The sequence below is a fragment of the Dasypus novemcinctus genome, chromosome 16 (genome assembly GCF_030445035.2).
Source record: "Dasypus novemcinctus isolate mDasNov1 chromosome 16, mDasNov1.1.hap2, whole genome shotgun sequence".
Classification (NCBI taxonomy): domain Eukaryota; kingdom Metazoa; phylum Chordata; class Mammalia; order Cingulata; family Dasypodidae; genus Dasypus; species Dasypus novemcinctus.
The window spans coordinates 36,030,764-36,045,403 of NC_080688.1; the positions used below are offsets into that span (position 1 = coordinate 36,030,764).

The 14,640-nt window shown below is 44.6% G+C and overlaps 1 protein-coding gene across 1 annotated transcript in view; it reads left to right on the forward strand.

Annotated features, from left to right (window-relative positions):
* The window catches only part of COLEC12 (collectin subfamily member 12), a 189,426-nt gene extending 185,951 nt beyond the window's left edge, over positions 1-3,475 (forward strand). Inside the window, exons 9-10 of the mRNA XM_004447388.5 lie at positions 153-298; positions 2,008-3,475. Of these exons, the coding sequence (XP_004447445.1) occupies positions 153-298; positions 2,008-2,027 (166 nt within the window). The 3' untranslated portion in view covers positions 2,028-3,475. The remainder of the gene's footprint in view (positions 1-152; positions 299-2,007) is intronic.
* Positions 3,476-14,640: the final 11,165 nt, after the last annotated feature.

Genomic DNA, 14,640 nt, shown 5'->3' on the forward strand with positions numbered 1-14,640 from the left:
ACGCACTGCTTTTGAAACATTGCGTTTTCATGCCAGGACAAATGCTTCAGTTTTGTTTTGTTTTGTTTTGTTTTACATTTCTTTGCTACCCTTGAGTAAAGAAAAGTTTGTGTTCCTGTGCAACTAACACTCAATTTCTGTTTTGTTAAAAGAAATTGGAAAGCTGGACAGCCAGATAACTGGGGTCATGGCCATGGGCCAGGAGAAGACTGTGCAGGGTTGGTTTATGCTGGGCAGTGGAACGATTTCCATTGTGAAGACATCAATAACTTCATTTGTGAAAAAGACAGAGAAGCAGGTAAGCAGTGGAGGGGATTGAAGCAGGAGCTGTAGAGCCTGTGTCCTCTGAAGGGTGAGAGATGGTCAGCGTAAGCATTCTCCATGTAGGCTCCAACCCAACCATCTGGAATCCAGCCCTGCTTCTGCTGGGCAGATTATTTGTCCTCATGGAAAGAATAGTATCTTTTTCACAGGATTGTTGGAGGACATAAAGGAGGTAATAAATGTGATGCGCACCTAGGAAGTACTCACCAAATGTTAGATAACTGGCCCGGGTCAGTGTCATGTAATGTTATCAGGCAATTCTTTAAGATATGATACCAATATTTTGTCTTCTTCATGGAGTTCCATATATAGGTAGTGCAGGTGGTCAAGCATTCAATTCCCACTTGTATATCTTGAGCATCTACTATGGACTGAGTATTATGCTAGATAGTGCAGGGATATAGTCTGTGTCCTTTATAAGCTCATAAGCCAAAGAAACGTTTGGGAGATTTTCTTGATTTCAAAATATACTTATCTGGGGAAGCGGATTTGGCTCAACTGATAGAGCATCTGCCTACCACATAGGAGGTACAGGGTTCAGACCAGGGCCTCCTGACCCATGGGATGAGCTGGCCCACGTGCAATGCTGATGCGTGCAAGGAGTGTCATGCCATGCAGGGGTGTCCCCCGCATAGGGGAGCCCCACACTCAAGGAGTGTGCCCAATAAGGAGAGCCGCATGAAAAAAGTGCAGCCTGCCCAGGAGTGGTGCTGCACATACAGAGAGCTGACCCAGCAAGATGACGCAACGAAAAGAGACACAGGTTCCTGGTGCCGCTGACAAGAATATAAGCAGACACAGAAGAACACACAGTGAATAGACACAGAAAGCAGACAGCTGGGAGCAGGCAGGGAAGGGGAAAGAAATAAAATAAAAATAAATCTTTAAAAATATATATGTATATACTTATCTAAAGCTTCATTTATACATGGCCTTTTATTATTATTATCATTATTTAATACTTGGCCTTCAGAAATGGGCATCTTCATCAGAACTAGATATTTTCAAGTTGGTGGGGGGTTTGGGGAGTGAATGTTAATGGATTTGAGGTTTCATTTTAGGATGATGAAAGCACGTTGAAATTAGATAGTTCTAAATTACACAGCTCTATGAATAGACTAAAAAAACCTCTGAACTATATACTTTAAATGGACGAATGATAATGATACGTGAGTTATATCGCAATGAAGCTACTAGAAAAAGGTTGGTGGTAAACAAAACTGCAAATATATTTTGCTTAAAAAAGTTTGTGAAGTAGACCAGGCACGAATTATCCATCTACTCATTCTGCAGCCCTTTACTGACCTCCTTTGGTGTGTCAGGCACTGGGCCAAGCGCTAGGGATCTTGAGGTACCTAAAGACCCCACAGCCTGGTCAGCTGGAGAGGTGGGGAGAGATGAGGAGGACAGGTATCCAACCAAGAAATTACAATAGATCCTTAGAATGCAGATTTGTCTTTTGGCTGTTTGGGATTTGAGGTGGGGCTAGGATTCTCCAGGATAGGGTCCTTCAAGATGAAACCTAGCTTTTCTTAATTGGAATAAAAACTTCTAAGCATTTCTTTGGGGGAAAAAAAAATTGTTGAATGGTATATTTTAGCATCTTTCTAATAAAAACTCCTGTTCCTTTTTAGAATTTATTTATTTCAGAAAAATTAATGCCCTTCCTTTTTTCTCTTTTAGCACTACCATCTATATTATAACGGGCTGATGTAATAGCATGAGCAAAATTCCAGACAGCTCCCAAAGGCAAAGGATACTCCTTTATGATTGCATCACCTTCTCACCAAATTGGAAAAAAAAAAAAAAAGCACTGAAAACCTGTTGCTGAAAAAAGTGACTGCCAGTGTCTCTTACCACCATAACCCCAAGGACTTGGGAACAGAACTGTTGCCCTAGTGTGATATGTTGATTTTCATTGTGCACATGGACTGAACCACATAGATTTTGCTCAGCCAGTCACCAGACAACTGTGCAAATCATATCTTCCAAAATATGGAATGTTCCAATCTGGAAAAAACTGTCATTGATTGTTGAGCTATAGGAAGAACTTACACATATACTGTGTAAACAGTACCTTGCATTTCTAAAAATCCCAAATGTAGGAAAATTATACATACATACATACATATATATATATGCCAGATCTTAGTGATAATAACAAATATACTTAAAGAGCTTTTAAAACTCTGTATTTTTGTACAAAATATTTGCCTTTTACAATTTTTTTCTTTTTTGACATTTTACCAATATAATACATGGAGCCAAAGAAAACAATAATATGGTACTAATAAAACCTCATAATGTTTGTCAGATTTAGTTCTACCCAGTGGCAAAGAATGTTTTTCAGTTGTGGTTTAAAAAAAATGATTAAGTATGTGTGCGTGTGTGTGTGTATATATATATATTTTTTAATGTATCATTTCCTCAGAAGAATCAATCACTTGAAATGTCTAGAAATATCTTTGCAGATTTTGCCTTGTGGATCAAGCCTGAGCACATACCTGGCTCGGTCAAGTGGCCTCTGGGTTGAGCCCATCACCAGCCAGCGCTCTTGCTGTGTGCCTGGCCAGGCCCAAAGGAAGGGGCAAGTCGGAGATGTGCTATTACTTCACTTTGGTGGAGCCGGGGTATGGTGGAGAGGCAGCTGTTGGGAAGGACAGAGGCCCTGAATCTGGCTATCGAGGAGGCCCTGCTTTATGGCTGAGGCGTGAATGTACTTGCCATCAGACCCTCATCCCTGAACTGATATTAACTGTCAGGAAAGAATGACGTCCCAACAGCCAAAGGTAGAGGCATTAGAAAGATGGGAACCAGCTATGTGCTACCTAGAAATTTGTATTTTCTTAAGCTCAGTTCCAAAAATCTAATTCCAAGCATGTGCATTAGAAAATGCAAGTATAAACTTTTGGCCACTGTTTTGAACTCCTACCAAGAACCCTTCCTCTGAGCCCACCTTCCTTCCACTCTTTGACTTGCTGTTGAAAAGCCTAAAGTGAAATGTGCTGAAGGTAGGTGTAGGTACAATCTGATGCTCAAAGGTAAGATTCCCTTCCAACAGATTCCCTCTCCTCCTCTCCCAAGGAGCCCCCAGGCAGTGCTGCTACCTATCTTGGATAAAATGGGGAAAGAATAAAAAGTTTGACTTTCACCCCTGCAGCTGTGTGGTCTCCTTTCTGTTTCGCCCCTGGTCACCCTCCATACCATCTTCCAGCAGGGAGGGCTGCTTCCCTAGCACCTTTCTGCCCTGCTCTCCTGAGCATGACATGGTCAGGCTGGCAAGACCCACTGTTGTCTAGGCCAACTGCTGAGGCTCCACTATACCAGCCTTACCTCTTCAGCTTCAAGAACCTTTGTGGATTAAACTCAATCTTCTTTCTACTGCTGGTCTGGTTTTTCACGTGTCAATTGAGACCTGTCTTCAGAAGAAACTTGAAATTAAATATATCTGAAGTCAGCATCGGAGCTAAGTTTGTTTTCTCTTCCAGCCCTAGTAAGAACTGATTCCCAGACACCATCCTGGGACTTGAGTCAGACAGTCCACCAAAGCCATGTGAAGTAGGCCATATCACACTCCCTATTTTACAGAGAAGGGACTGAGGCTCAGGGAGGTGACGTGATTTCCCAGGTCACACCAGCACTGAGTGGTGAGACAGCTTTGAAAGCGTCTTAATTTTCTTCAGGAGCCCAGGTCCTTCTTACAACACTGAATAAAAGCAGATGAATGTCATACTTCATTAGATGCCTCATTTCTTGCCCGTTGTATTAGCTACTTACAAACCATGTTTCTATTCACCAGCTAGCACCCAATGCTATTTTGGAGAGGAGAGTTTTAGTAAAATATGATGAGGTCTTCAGACCTGACTTGCTATCTGCTATGAGATGATGGAAAACATTTTCTCTGTAAATGGCTCTTGAAAGAATGAATGCACAACAAGGGAAAAAACAAACTTGCTTTTCCTCTTCTTTGATCAAAGTTCATCCACCACCCCTGTGTTAGTCAGCCAAAAGAGTGCTGATGTAGGGAAAACGGACTTGGCCCAGTGGTTAGGGCGTCCATCTACCATATGGGAGGTCTGCGGTTCAAACCCCGGGCCTCCTTGACCCGTGTGGAGCTGGCCCATGTGCAGTGCTGATGTGCGCAAGGAGTGCTGTGCCACACAGGGGTGTCCCCCGCGTAGGGGAGCCCCACGTGCAAGGAGTGCGCCCGTGAGGAAAAGCCGCCCAGCGCAAAAGAAAAGTGCACCCTGCCCAGGAATGGTGCCGCCCATGCTTCCCGTGCTGCTGACAACAACAGAAGCGCACAAAGAAACAAGACGCAGCAAATAGACACAGAGAACAGACAACCGCGGGAGGGGGCGGGGATTAAATAAATAAATCTTTAAAAAAAAAAAAGGCGTGCTCATGTAAAATACGGAAATCTCTTGGCTTTTATAAAGGATATTTATTTGGGGTAGAAGCCCACATTTACCAGGCCATAAAGCACAAGTTACTTCCCTCACCAAAGTCTGTTGCCACATGACATGTTAGAACAAGATGGCTGCCAATGTCTGCCAGGGTTCAGGCTTCCTGGGTTCCTCTTTTCCCAGGGCTGGTTCCTCTCCAGGCTCAGCTCCTCTGCTACCTCCACAAGGCCAGCTGTAGACTGTCAGGCAAACAGCTCACCTCTCTTACTGGGGTCTTTGCAGTGTCCAATTGAGCATTCACTCCTTCCTCACGTATCTGCTTCTCTATGTGTTTACTTCCCAGGCTCCAGGATCAAAACTCCAAACTCCCTTCTCCGCAGTGCGGTTTCTCTGTGAGTCCCTGCCCACCAGGCTCACGGTCCTACTGACATGGCCCAATCGAAGCCTTAATCATTACCTAATCAAGTGAAAGTGAAACCTCTAAATCCAATATAATCTAATACGCCCAGAGGGACAGGCCAGTTCACAAACATAATCCAATATCTATTTCTGAAATTCATTAACAATATCAAACTTCTGCAACCCCCTCCAATCCTTCCAATTTGCAGCAGAGTTTAAGCTGAAGCAGACAACAAGTAGCAGTAATTGCTCCCATAAAGACAAAAAAAAAATGTTTCAGGAACTGGAAATCTCCAAGAATTAGGTAATAATACCAAGCATATGGATTTTGCCTTAGAAGACCAAACTGTTAAACACAACAGTTTCAGAAGTACAGGTGAACTTTTCATCTTAAGAAGCCTTTCCACTATTCCACTATACAATAGTTCTATTTTCCTGGAACGCATTCTTTAATGGCATGACCTTGTATTTATTTTATAATTCACAAAGCAGATGTTGAAAATATTTTGTTCCATTCATCCATTCTTCCTCTGCTCCTTATACCTTTGTTCAAAAATGTCTAGGCTATGCCCAGCCTTAAGCCAGGTGGGCAGAAGTCCAGAGGAGAGCAGTCACAAGAAGACAAAATTTAATTCTCCAGAATTAAACTTTAATCCCCCTGGTTTTCAATGAACAAATGATGAGCTATCTCAGTTGGGACCTGCCCTGTATCCCAGCCTCCACCTCCCACCAGGAACTTAACCTTTCCTTTTTTTTTTTTTTTTTTTTGGTTAGCTCCTTTGAGGCCAGAAATTGTACACATCACTTCCACTCCCATATCTTTAGCCAGAAGTTAGTCGAATGACCTCACCAAATGGCAAAGGGAGGCTGGGAAATAACACCTTTAGCTGAGTCATCACATGCCAAACTAAAAATTCTATTACAGTAAAAGCAAGAAAGAATGGGTAAGAAAAGCCAGTGTGGCTCAGTGGTTGAGTGCTGGCTTTCCACATACAAGGTTCTGGGTTCAATCCCCGGCCCCCAGTACCTAAAAAGAAAAAGAATGAAAATGAGTAGAAGGAGGGTGTAACTAGTAGTTGCACCATGCAAAACTGCCCACAGTAATTCCCCTCCTATACAGTGCATGTTCCCCCTCATTCTCCTGTGGAGACTTTGGTAGATGGAATTACTGGCCCTGATTCTTCATGCCCCCCTGTTCCCACACCCTCTCCCTGTAATTTTGCACTCCTCAACATGGAAACAAAGTCCTATTCTGCTCCTTGATTTGGGCTCAGCCTTGGGACTTTCTTTGGCCAAAATTGGGTGTGACATGAGCAAAGGCATGAAAAGCACTGGGTTAGTTGGGTTCCCTCATGCACATCTACTCTTTCCTCTGGCTCCTAGAATGGACACACATGGAGCAATGCTGCCCCAGTAAACCAGACCTGCAGTGAGAAGAGGAGACAACCGACCTTCGGAATCTGCTGCAGAGCTGCAAGCCTGGCTGAGGTGGGCCCACCATAGCTTGCCATATGGAACTGAGAAAGCACCCTGGACTCTAGAGTCAATGGGCCTCTCACATGGGTGACCAAAGCACATCAATTTGTAAATCGTGCTCTGCAGAGCCCAGGGATTTTGTGAAGATGCCACAGAAATTGGAGCTCCAGGCCACTATTCAGAATGGCCAATGTCTTGCTTGTCTTCTGCAGGAGGTACCTGGAACCCAACCCGGGACCTCCCACGAGGGAGCTTTATCAGTGAGATAGTTGTCAATGCAAAATCACTAATGATAGCAGGACAAGCAATGCCAGGATCTGTCCTTTGATGGCCTGGTGGGAGAGGGAAATGATGGGAATTGAGATCTTGTGGATCTTTACTACACAGCATTATTGTGGCAAAGCTAACTGACACAGAGAGCTCTGGCTCCAACCCAGGGGCTCTCTGTGTGGGTACTTTCTATATGTCCCTCCAGATTCTTTCTCTACCCTGGTCCAACGTGATTTGCATCTTGGGAAGCCAATATTCATGGACTCCCTTGGCTTCTGGCTTCCAGTTAGGTTTGGAAAATGAGAGGCACTGGCAGGAGAGGGGGAAGTTGGGTAGTTATTTCCCTGGCATCTTCCTTGAAGGACATCCAGGAGAGGTTTCACCAAAGGTCACATGTCTTGTCAGGTGACCTCGCTCTCCTTGTTAATTGGCTCCCAGCTGCCACTAGCCCCAAGGTTCTGCCTGTCCTTTATTCTCCCTAAGCCCTGTCCAAATCTTTGCCAACTGTTCCTCTATTAAGCTCTCCTCAATTACCCAGCTTGAGTGTGCCATCTGTTTCTTGCATGGACTCTGACTGACATATCCCCTGACTGCACTCTCCTTTACCCTCCAAACAGCATATTTGCATCCACTTCTGTGGCCTTTGTGCACCCTCTCCTGACCTCTACTTGCTGCCTAGTATGTCCTCCCTTGTCTTTTTTTTGAGGTACTGGGATTGTACCTGGGACCTCATATGTGGGAAACCGGCGCTCAACTGCTGAGCCACACTGGTTCCCCTGAGTTGTTTGTTTGTTGTTTCGTTTTGTTTTTAGAAGGTACTGGAAACTGGGGACCTCTCATGTGGAAGCAGGCACTCAACTGCTTGAGCCACATTTGCTCCTCTCCTTTGTCTTCTGGTCCAAATGCAACACCCCAGTCAAAGCATAGCTTGAGTCCCACTTCCTCCAAAGTCTCCCACCTCCAGTGAACTTACCCTTCTCTCAATTTCCACAAAGTTCACTATTTGCAACACATCATCGATGTGTGATGTCATACCAAAGCACATCCATTTGCAAATTGTGCTTTGCGAAACACAGGGATTTTGTGACGGTGCCACAGAAATTGGAGTTCTAGGTCACTATTGAGAATGGCTAAATTTTTCATATATGTGGTTCCATTTGAGCTTCACTATTAAAAAAAAAAGCATGAAAACATTGATGCGGCATGTTAGTCTTTAACAGTTTATGTATAAAAATTTTATGTATCCAAGATGAATTTATGTATCTTTAAGATCAAGGAAAGAAGTGGATGTGGCTCAACCAATTGAGCTCCCTACCACATGGGAAGTCCCGGGTTGGGTTCCTGGTGCCTCCTGGAGAAGGCAAGCATGACAGCAAGATGACGCGACAGGCAGGCATGGCAAGCTGATGCAACAAGATAACGCAACAAAGGAGATACAATGAGGAAAGACAATGAGAGACACAACAGAAAGCAGGGAGCTGAGTTGATCCAAGCAATTGAGTGCCTCTCTCCCACATGGAAGGTCCCAGGTTTGGTTCCCAGTGCCTCCTAAAGAGAAGACGAGCAGACACAGAGAGCACACAGCAAATGGACAGAGAGAGCAGACAGTGAGAGAGAAAACAATGGGGAAAGAAGGGAGAATAAATAAATGGTCAAGGAATTTGTGTTCTCTCCCTTTGTTATAAGGCATGTAATAGGGACAGATGAATGATCAGATTGGATGGGTGAGTGGATGGGTGGATGAATGAACGGATGGGCCAGCTCTGGTCCCAATCATAAGTTTCTTCACAGGTGGTTCTGTTCCCTTCCATGTGGTCTGTAGCAACTTGTCATTTGTTCCCTCTGGAAGCATGTCTTCTGGTGCTTCATCCAGACTCCAAAAGAGCAACTTAAAGGGTAGTTAAGGGTTGGAAGGGACATGAGAGAGGCTGATTGAACTCAGCTGCCCTAGACAGCCCCCCATCCCACTTACTGAGACCTATCTGAGAGGAAAGTGGCTTAAAGAGAGCAACACAGAAGTATGATGCTGTGGGAAATCCTGCTCAAACATCCAAAGAAACAAGCACCCAGTGAACCGGCCAAGATGTCTTCAAAAATCTACAATCCCTCCTCAAAAAAAAAAAAAAAAAAATCCCCAAATTCCTAGCTCCAACCTTGCCCTTTGATGTTCATAGTAAAATGTATAAAATACATTTATCTCCTGCTGAATCAGCATGTACAATTAATACAGCACGAGTGCTAAAGCTCTCGCACTACTTTGTTTTTGATGGTGATAATGATGTCTTTCTAAATAATCATTGACTGTGCCTCCACTTTGATAAAATCATGTGTTTTTTTTTTTTTAAAGATTTATTTTTTTTATTTTATTTAATTCCCTTCCCCTCCCCCGGTTGTCTGTTTTCTGTGTCTTTTTGCTGCGTCTTGTTTCTTTGTCCGCTTCTGTTGTCGTCAGCGGCACGGGAAGTGTGGGCGGCGCCGTTCCTCGGCAGGCTGCTCCCTCCTTCGCGCTGGGCGGCTCTCCTTATGGGTGCACTCCTTGCGCGTGGGGCTCCCCTACGCGGGGGACACCCCTGTGTGGCACGGCACTCCTTGCGCGCATCAGCACTGCACATGGGCCAGCTCCACACGGGTCAAGGAGACCCGGGGCTTGAACCGCGGGCCTCCCATGTGGTAGATGGACGCCCTAACCACTGGGCCAAAGTCCGTTTCCCGAAACCATGTTTTAAAAAAACTGTTTTTCCTCTAAAAGTATAGTTTAGGGTCCATTTTATAAAATATTCTGGATTTCGGGTCTTATAAGACCCTGCTTAAGTGAAGCTTGGCAAAGAGGCCATCGTTTTATACAAGAATTTCACGTATTTCAACACTATACAAGAAGAAGCTACAACTTCACTGGGTGAAAGATATCAAGTGACCCAAGTCAGCAGGCACAAGGAAGAGTGACAAGCACCTTCATATGGACCCTGACTTTTTTTTTTTTTAAGGGGAAGAAATAAAAGCTTAAAAAGAGGAAGGTGGGAGAGACAGGATTAGCTCGGAGAATAGCTACAGGACTCAGCCTGATAGAATCTTTCCAGTGGAAAAAGCCCATCCACTGCAAGTGTACTTAAGTCCTCCAGCAGCCCCAGGCCTGGACTTTAGATGATGGTAGATTGAGAGGAGCTGGCTCCCGGGGACAGGGACACCCACTTCTGGGCATGAAAATTCATCTGCTCAGGATCATCTGTGGTCACTTCAACTCTGCTTGGAAATAATGTTTGGAAATTATAGAGGCCTAGAAATTATCTTTTTCTGTTTTCAATTTCCATCACAGGCCACAAAATCATATACATTACACTTTTCACCATCGGCAGGAAAAATTGGCCCCTTGGCCATCCGGCCTGGCATTTGGCCTACCTTCCTCCTATGGGGACAATTTTGCTTCCTCTGTCATCAGCTTCCTGAGGCGCACCCGGGAACAAAGGACACCCCGTGAGACCGGAGCAGCGAAGCCAGGAACCCAGCATGTTCCACAAACACAGGTTGAAAATGAATCTCCCAACAGAGCCAGCTCGGATCTGCCAGGGGCAGGCCGATCCCAGCAACCTGAAACCCTTGCCAGAAGCCACTGGGTGCCCATGAAAAGCAGGCAAAGTTTAATTCTGCCACCACCTCTACTTTGTGAGCGTTTGAATGGAACCCTGGAGTCTCATCCTTTCTGGTCCAGCCCCCCAGCTCCTGCTGTTTCTGAGAAATAATCTCATACTTAATGTTAGATGTTATGTGTATTATTCTTCAGCAAGAAAATACCACTTTCTTAAGGAAAAAAAAAAAAAAAAAAAAATATATATATATATATAATGAGACCAGCACTTGAAGGCAAGTATCTCCACTTAGCCTGACCTTGTCTCCTAAGCTTCTCATTCCCTTAGGGCCTTTGCTGACTCCTTACACAGGCAGAACTGGGAGGGGCTCCTGTTCTTTCAATGCTCAGACTCAGTATGGACCAAATCTCTTCCTTTTTTTTGTTTTGTAGGCGATACCAGGGATTGAACCTGGGACCTCATAAATGGGAAGCAGGTGCTCAACCACTTGAGCTACGTCTGCTCCCCAAATCCCTTCCTTTTAGACTACCTGAAGGAGGCTTTATATATAGAACCACTGGGTTTGTCATCCATAGAGTTTTCCAGTAAATACGGTCTCACCTGGATTCCTCCTTCCTAGCTCCAGATGTCACCTTCAAACCCCCGGTCCTGGAGCACCTCCTCAGCTCTAGTTCCTGAGGGCCCACTCTAAAAATGGTCCATCCTCGGCCTTCAGGCAAGATTCCAGCCTCTCCCCCCAGGGATATGCACCAGCAAAATAAAATTTCAATAAAGCCCCAAAGCCAAGAGCCTGAGGACCAGCAGAGAGGGAGGGAGAAGCAAACTTCTTTTAAAAGGCTGGGAAGGGGTGCTTCATCCAAAGAAGTGTATCTCCAGGGTGGAATCTTAGTGATTGTGGGGAGGAATCTGGTCTCCTCTGTGTCTCTTTTGTTGCGTCATCTTGCTGTGTCAGCTCTCCTGCACAGGGCCACACTCCACACGGGCCAGCTTGCCTTCACCAGGAGGCCCTGGGTATCAAACCCTATATGGCAGACGGGAGCCCAGTTTCTTGAACCACATCTGCTTCCCAAAACATTTTTTAAAAACTTCCTTCCTCCACCTTAACCTGCCACCCTATCCCCTGCTTCTTGTCACTGGCCCACTTGGAAGTATGGCTAGACCCACAGCCTCCCAATGCCCTCCTTTCTCCTTGCAGACCTGCCTCCCATGACCTCCGGCCTATTGAAAAGGCCTCTCCGTGGTCACCCCTGCCCTCTGGCGTTTTTGGGGAATGAGGCATATAGAGCACAGTTAGGCAAGTGCAATCCTGCCCTCGGCCTGCTTCCCTCCTGTCATGCTGACTGCATTTCTGTCGCTTGGTGCTTTCACCTAAATCCATGCTCTGCAGGGACTGGGCCACCTCAACCACAGAAGGAGCCCAAACGTAGAACTCAGTGTATGTGCCAGTGGCCATTCATCTGCATTCACTGACTGATGGGACAGTTCTGGGCCTGAGGTCAGAAATCAACACTCACATCGATGGTAATTGAATTTGGGGTGGGGGGGACCGGAACTGGAGATTGAACCCAGAACCTTGTATGTAGGAGGCGAATGCTCAACCACTGAGCCATGTCAGCTCCCACTAATTGAATTTTTTTTCTATTTGGTTGCATCATCGTCTTTTTGGTGCATTGCTTCACCATGTGGGGGCCTGTACCTCACCACACAGGTCTGGGACACCTTTTTTTCTCTTTTATTTTTTTCACCAGGAGGTCCTGGAGATCAAACTTGGGTCCCCCATATGGTCAATGAGAGCTCAATTGCTTGAGCCACAGCTGCTTCCCCCACTAATTGAATTTTGACAAGTTGCCAAGTCCACTCAATCTGGAAAGAATAGTCTTCAACAAATGGTGCTGGGAAAACTTTGATATCCATATGCAAATTCATGAAGGTGGATCCCTATCTCACACCACACACAAAAATTAAGTCAAAGTGGATCAAAGACTTAAATATAAGAACCAAAACTATAAAACTCCTAGAAGAAAACACAGGAAGCATCTTCAGGGCCTTGTGTGAGGCAACTGTTTCTTAGATTTTAAACCAATAGTATGAGCAACAAAAGAAAAAATATATAAATGGATCTTCACCAAAATTTAAAACTTTTGTGCACCAAAGGACTTAATCATGAAAGTAAAAAGACAACCTACAGGAAAACGGACTTTGGCCCAGTGGTTAGGGCGTCCGTCTACCATATGGGAGGTCCGCGGTTCAAACCCCAGGCCTCCTTGACCCGTGTGGAGCTGGCCATGCGCAGTGCTGATGCGCGCAAGGAGTGCCGTGCCACGCAAGGGTGTCCCCTGCGTGGGGGAGCCCCACGCGCAAGGAATGCGCCCGTGAGGAGGGCCGCCCAGCGTGAAAAGAAAGAGCAGCCTGCCCAGGAATGGCGCCGCCCACACTTTCCGTGCCACTGACAACAACAGAAGCGGACAAAGAGACAAGACACAGCAAATAGACACCAAGAACAGACAACCAGGGGAGGGGGGGAAATTAAATAAATAAATAAATCTTTGAAAAAAAAAAAAAAAGACAACCTACAGATGGGAGAAAATGTTTGGAAACCACATATCTGATAATGGTTATATATCCAGAATATATAAAGACATCCTTCAACTCAAGAACAAAAAGACAGCAGTCCAATTTAAAAGTGGTCAAAATACTTGAATAAATATTTCCTCAAAGAAGATAATCAAATTTCCAACAAACACATGAAAAGATGCTCAACATCATTAGCCATTAGGGAAATGCCAATCAAAATGGTAGGAGACAGGCTTCTCAATCTTGGAGTGAGAATTTATAGGTAAGCAAGAGGAGGAGGCTAAAATGATCCATGTGGTGACGGATTAGAGTTGGAGACAAGAGTGTAAACTCACGTTTAAGATGGTTACAAATAGAAATATTAATAGATATATATGTATATATTCATGGTGTTAGTGTAGACACATATAGTTCTGTGTTATGTCAGCTGAGAGAGTCTAAGAGGAGCAATACCCCAGAAGCAAGGAGCACCCAGATCACAGTTTCTAATACTATTCTCCAATAAAAGGAGCCAGGGCTCCTTGGAGAAATGGTTGATTCTATGGCTGGGGAAGGATATATATAAGATGAGCCTGGAGCATCTTGAAGTTCCAGAAAGTAAGGAAGGGAAGTGCTCACAAAAAAACAAAAACAAACAAACAAAAAAAACCCCACATTAATGGGTACATATCTCTAGCAGTTTGATATTGCTTATGTAAATATTGGACTATGTTTGTAAACTGGTCTGATCCTCTGGGTGTATTAGATTGCATTAACTTCAGAGGCTTCACTTTTACTTGATTAAATTAAGAGTGGGGCCTTTGCTTGGCCGTGTCAGTAAGATGTTCAGTCCCCGCCACCTTAGTGGGCAGGGATTCACAGAGAAAAGGACAGAGCAGATAGAGCTGGACTTTTGATGCTGGAGCCCCTGGAAGTAAATACACAGAGAAGAACACAGAGGAATAGAGAGCACTCCTTAGACATGGCAGAGGCCCCTGGAAAAGAATGAGCCTCATAGTCTACAGCTGACCTTGTAAAAAGAGCAAAGCAGCCAAGCTCAGAAAGAAATGAGTCCCAGGAAGAGAGACAAGCCTTAAGCCAGTCTATGTCTGGGAAAGGAAGGAGCTGGGACCACAGAGCCTTAGGAGGAAGAGAAAGGCTGAACCCTCGCAGAGACTGACAGTGACCCTGCTCCAACACATGGCAACAGACTTTGGTGAGGGAAGTAACTTACACTTTATGGCCTTGTGACTGTAAGCTTCTACCCCAAATAAATATCCTTTTTAAGTGCCAACAGATTTCTAGTACTTTGCATCAGTACCCCTTTGGCAGACTAAAACAACATCAAAGGAGCCAACTGAAAGAGCTCCCAGTGGTCAAAGGTGGAACAATTAGAGCAACAAAATTTAAAATGTAATATTGTGTTATAACCCAAAGTATAAAATAAATACCTGTGAGTCCATACTGATATAAATAAATAATTGAATAAATTAATAAATGAAGGAATAGAGAGAGTTCTCCCATAAAGAAGAAATCCAAATAATTTACACAGGGACTCCACCACTCCTAAAGTGTAGACCACGTATCATGACTTCCTTTCAAAGAGCACGGAATGGAAAAGGGGTGAG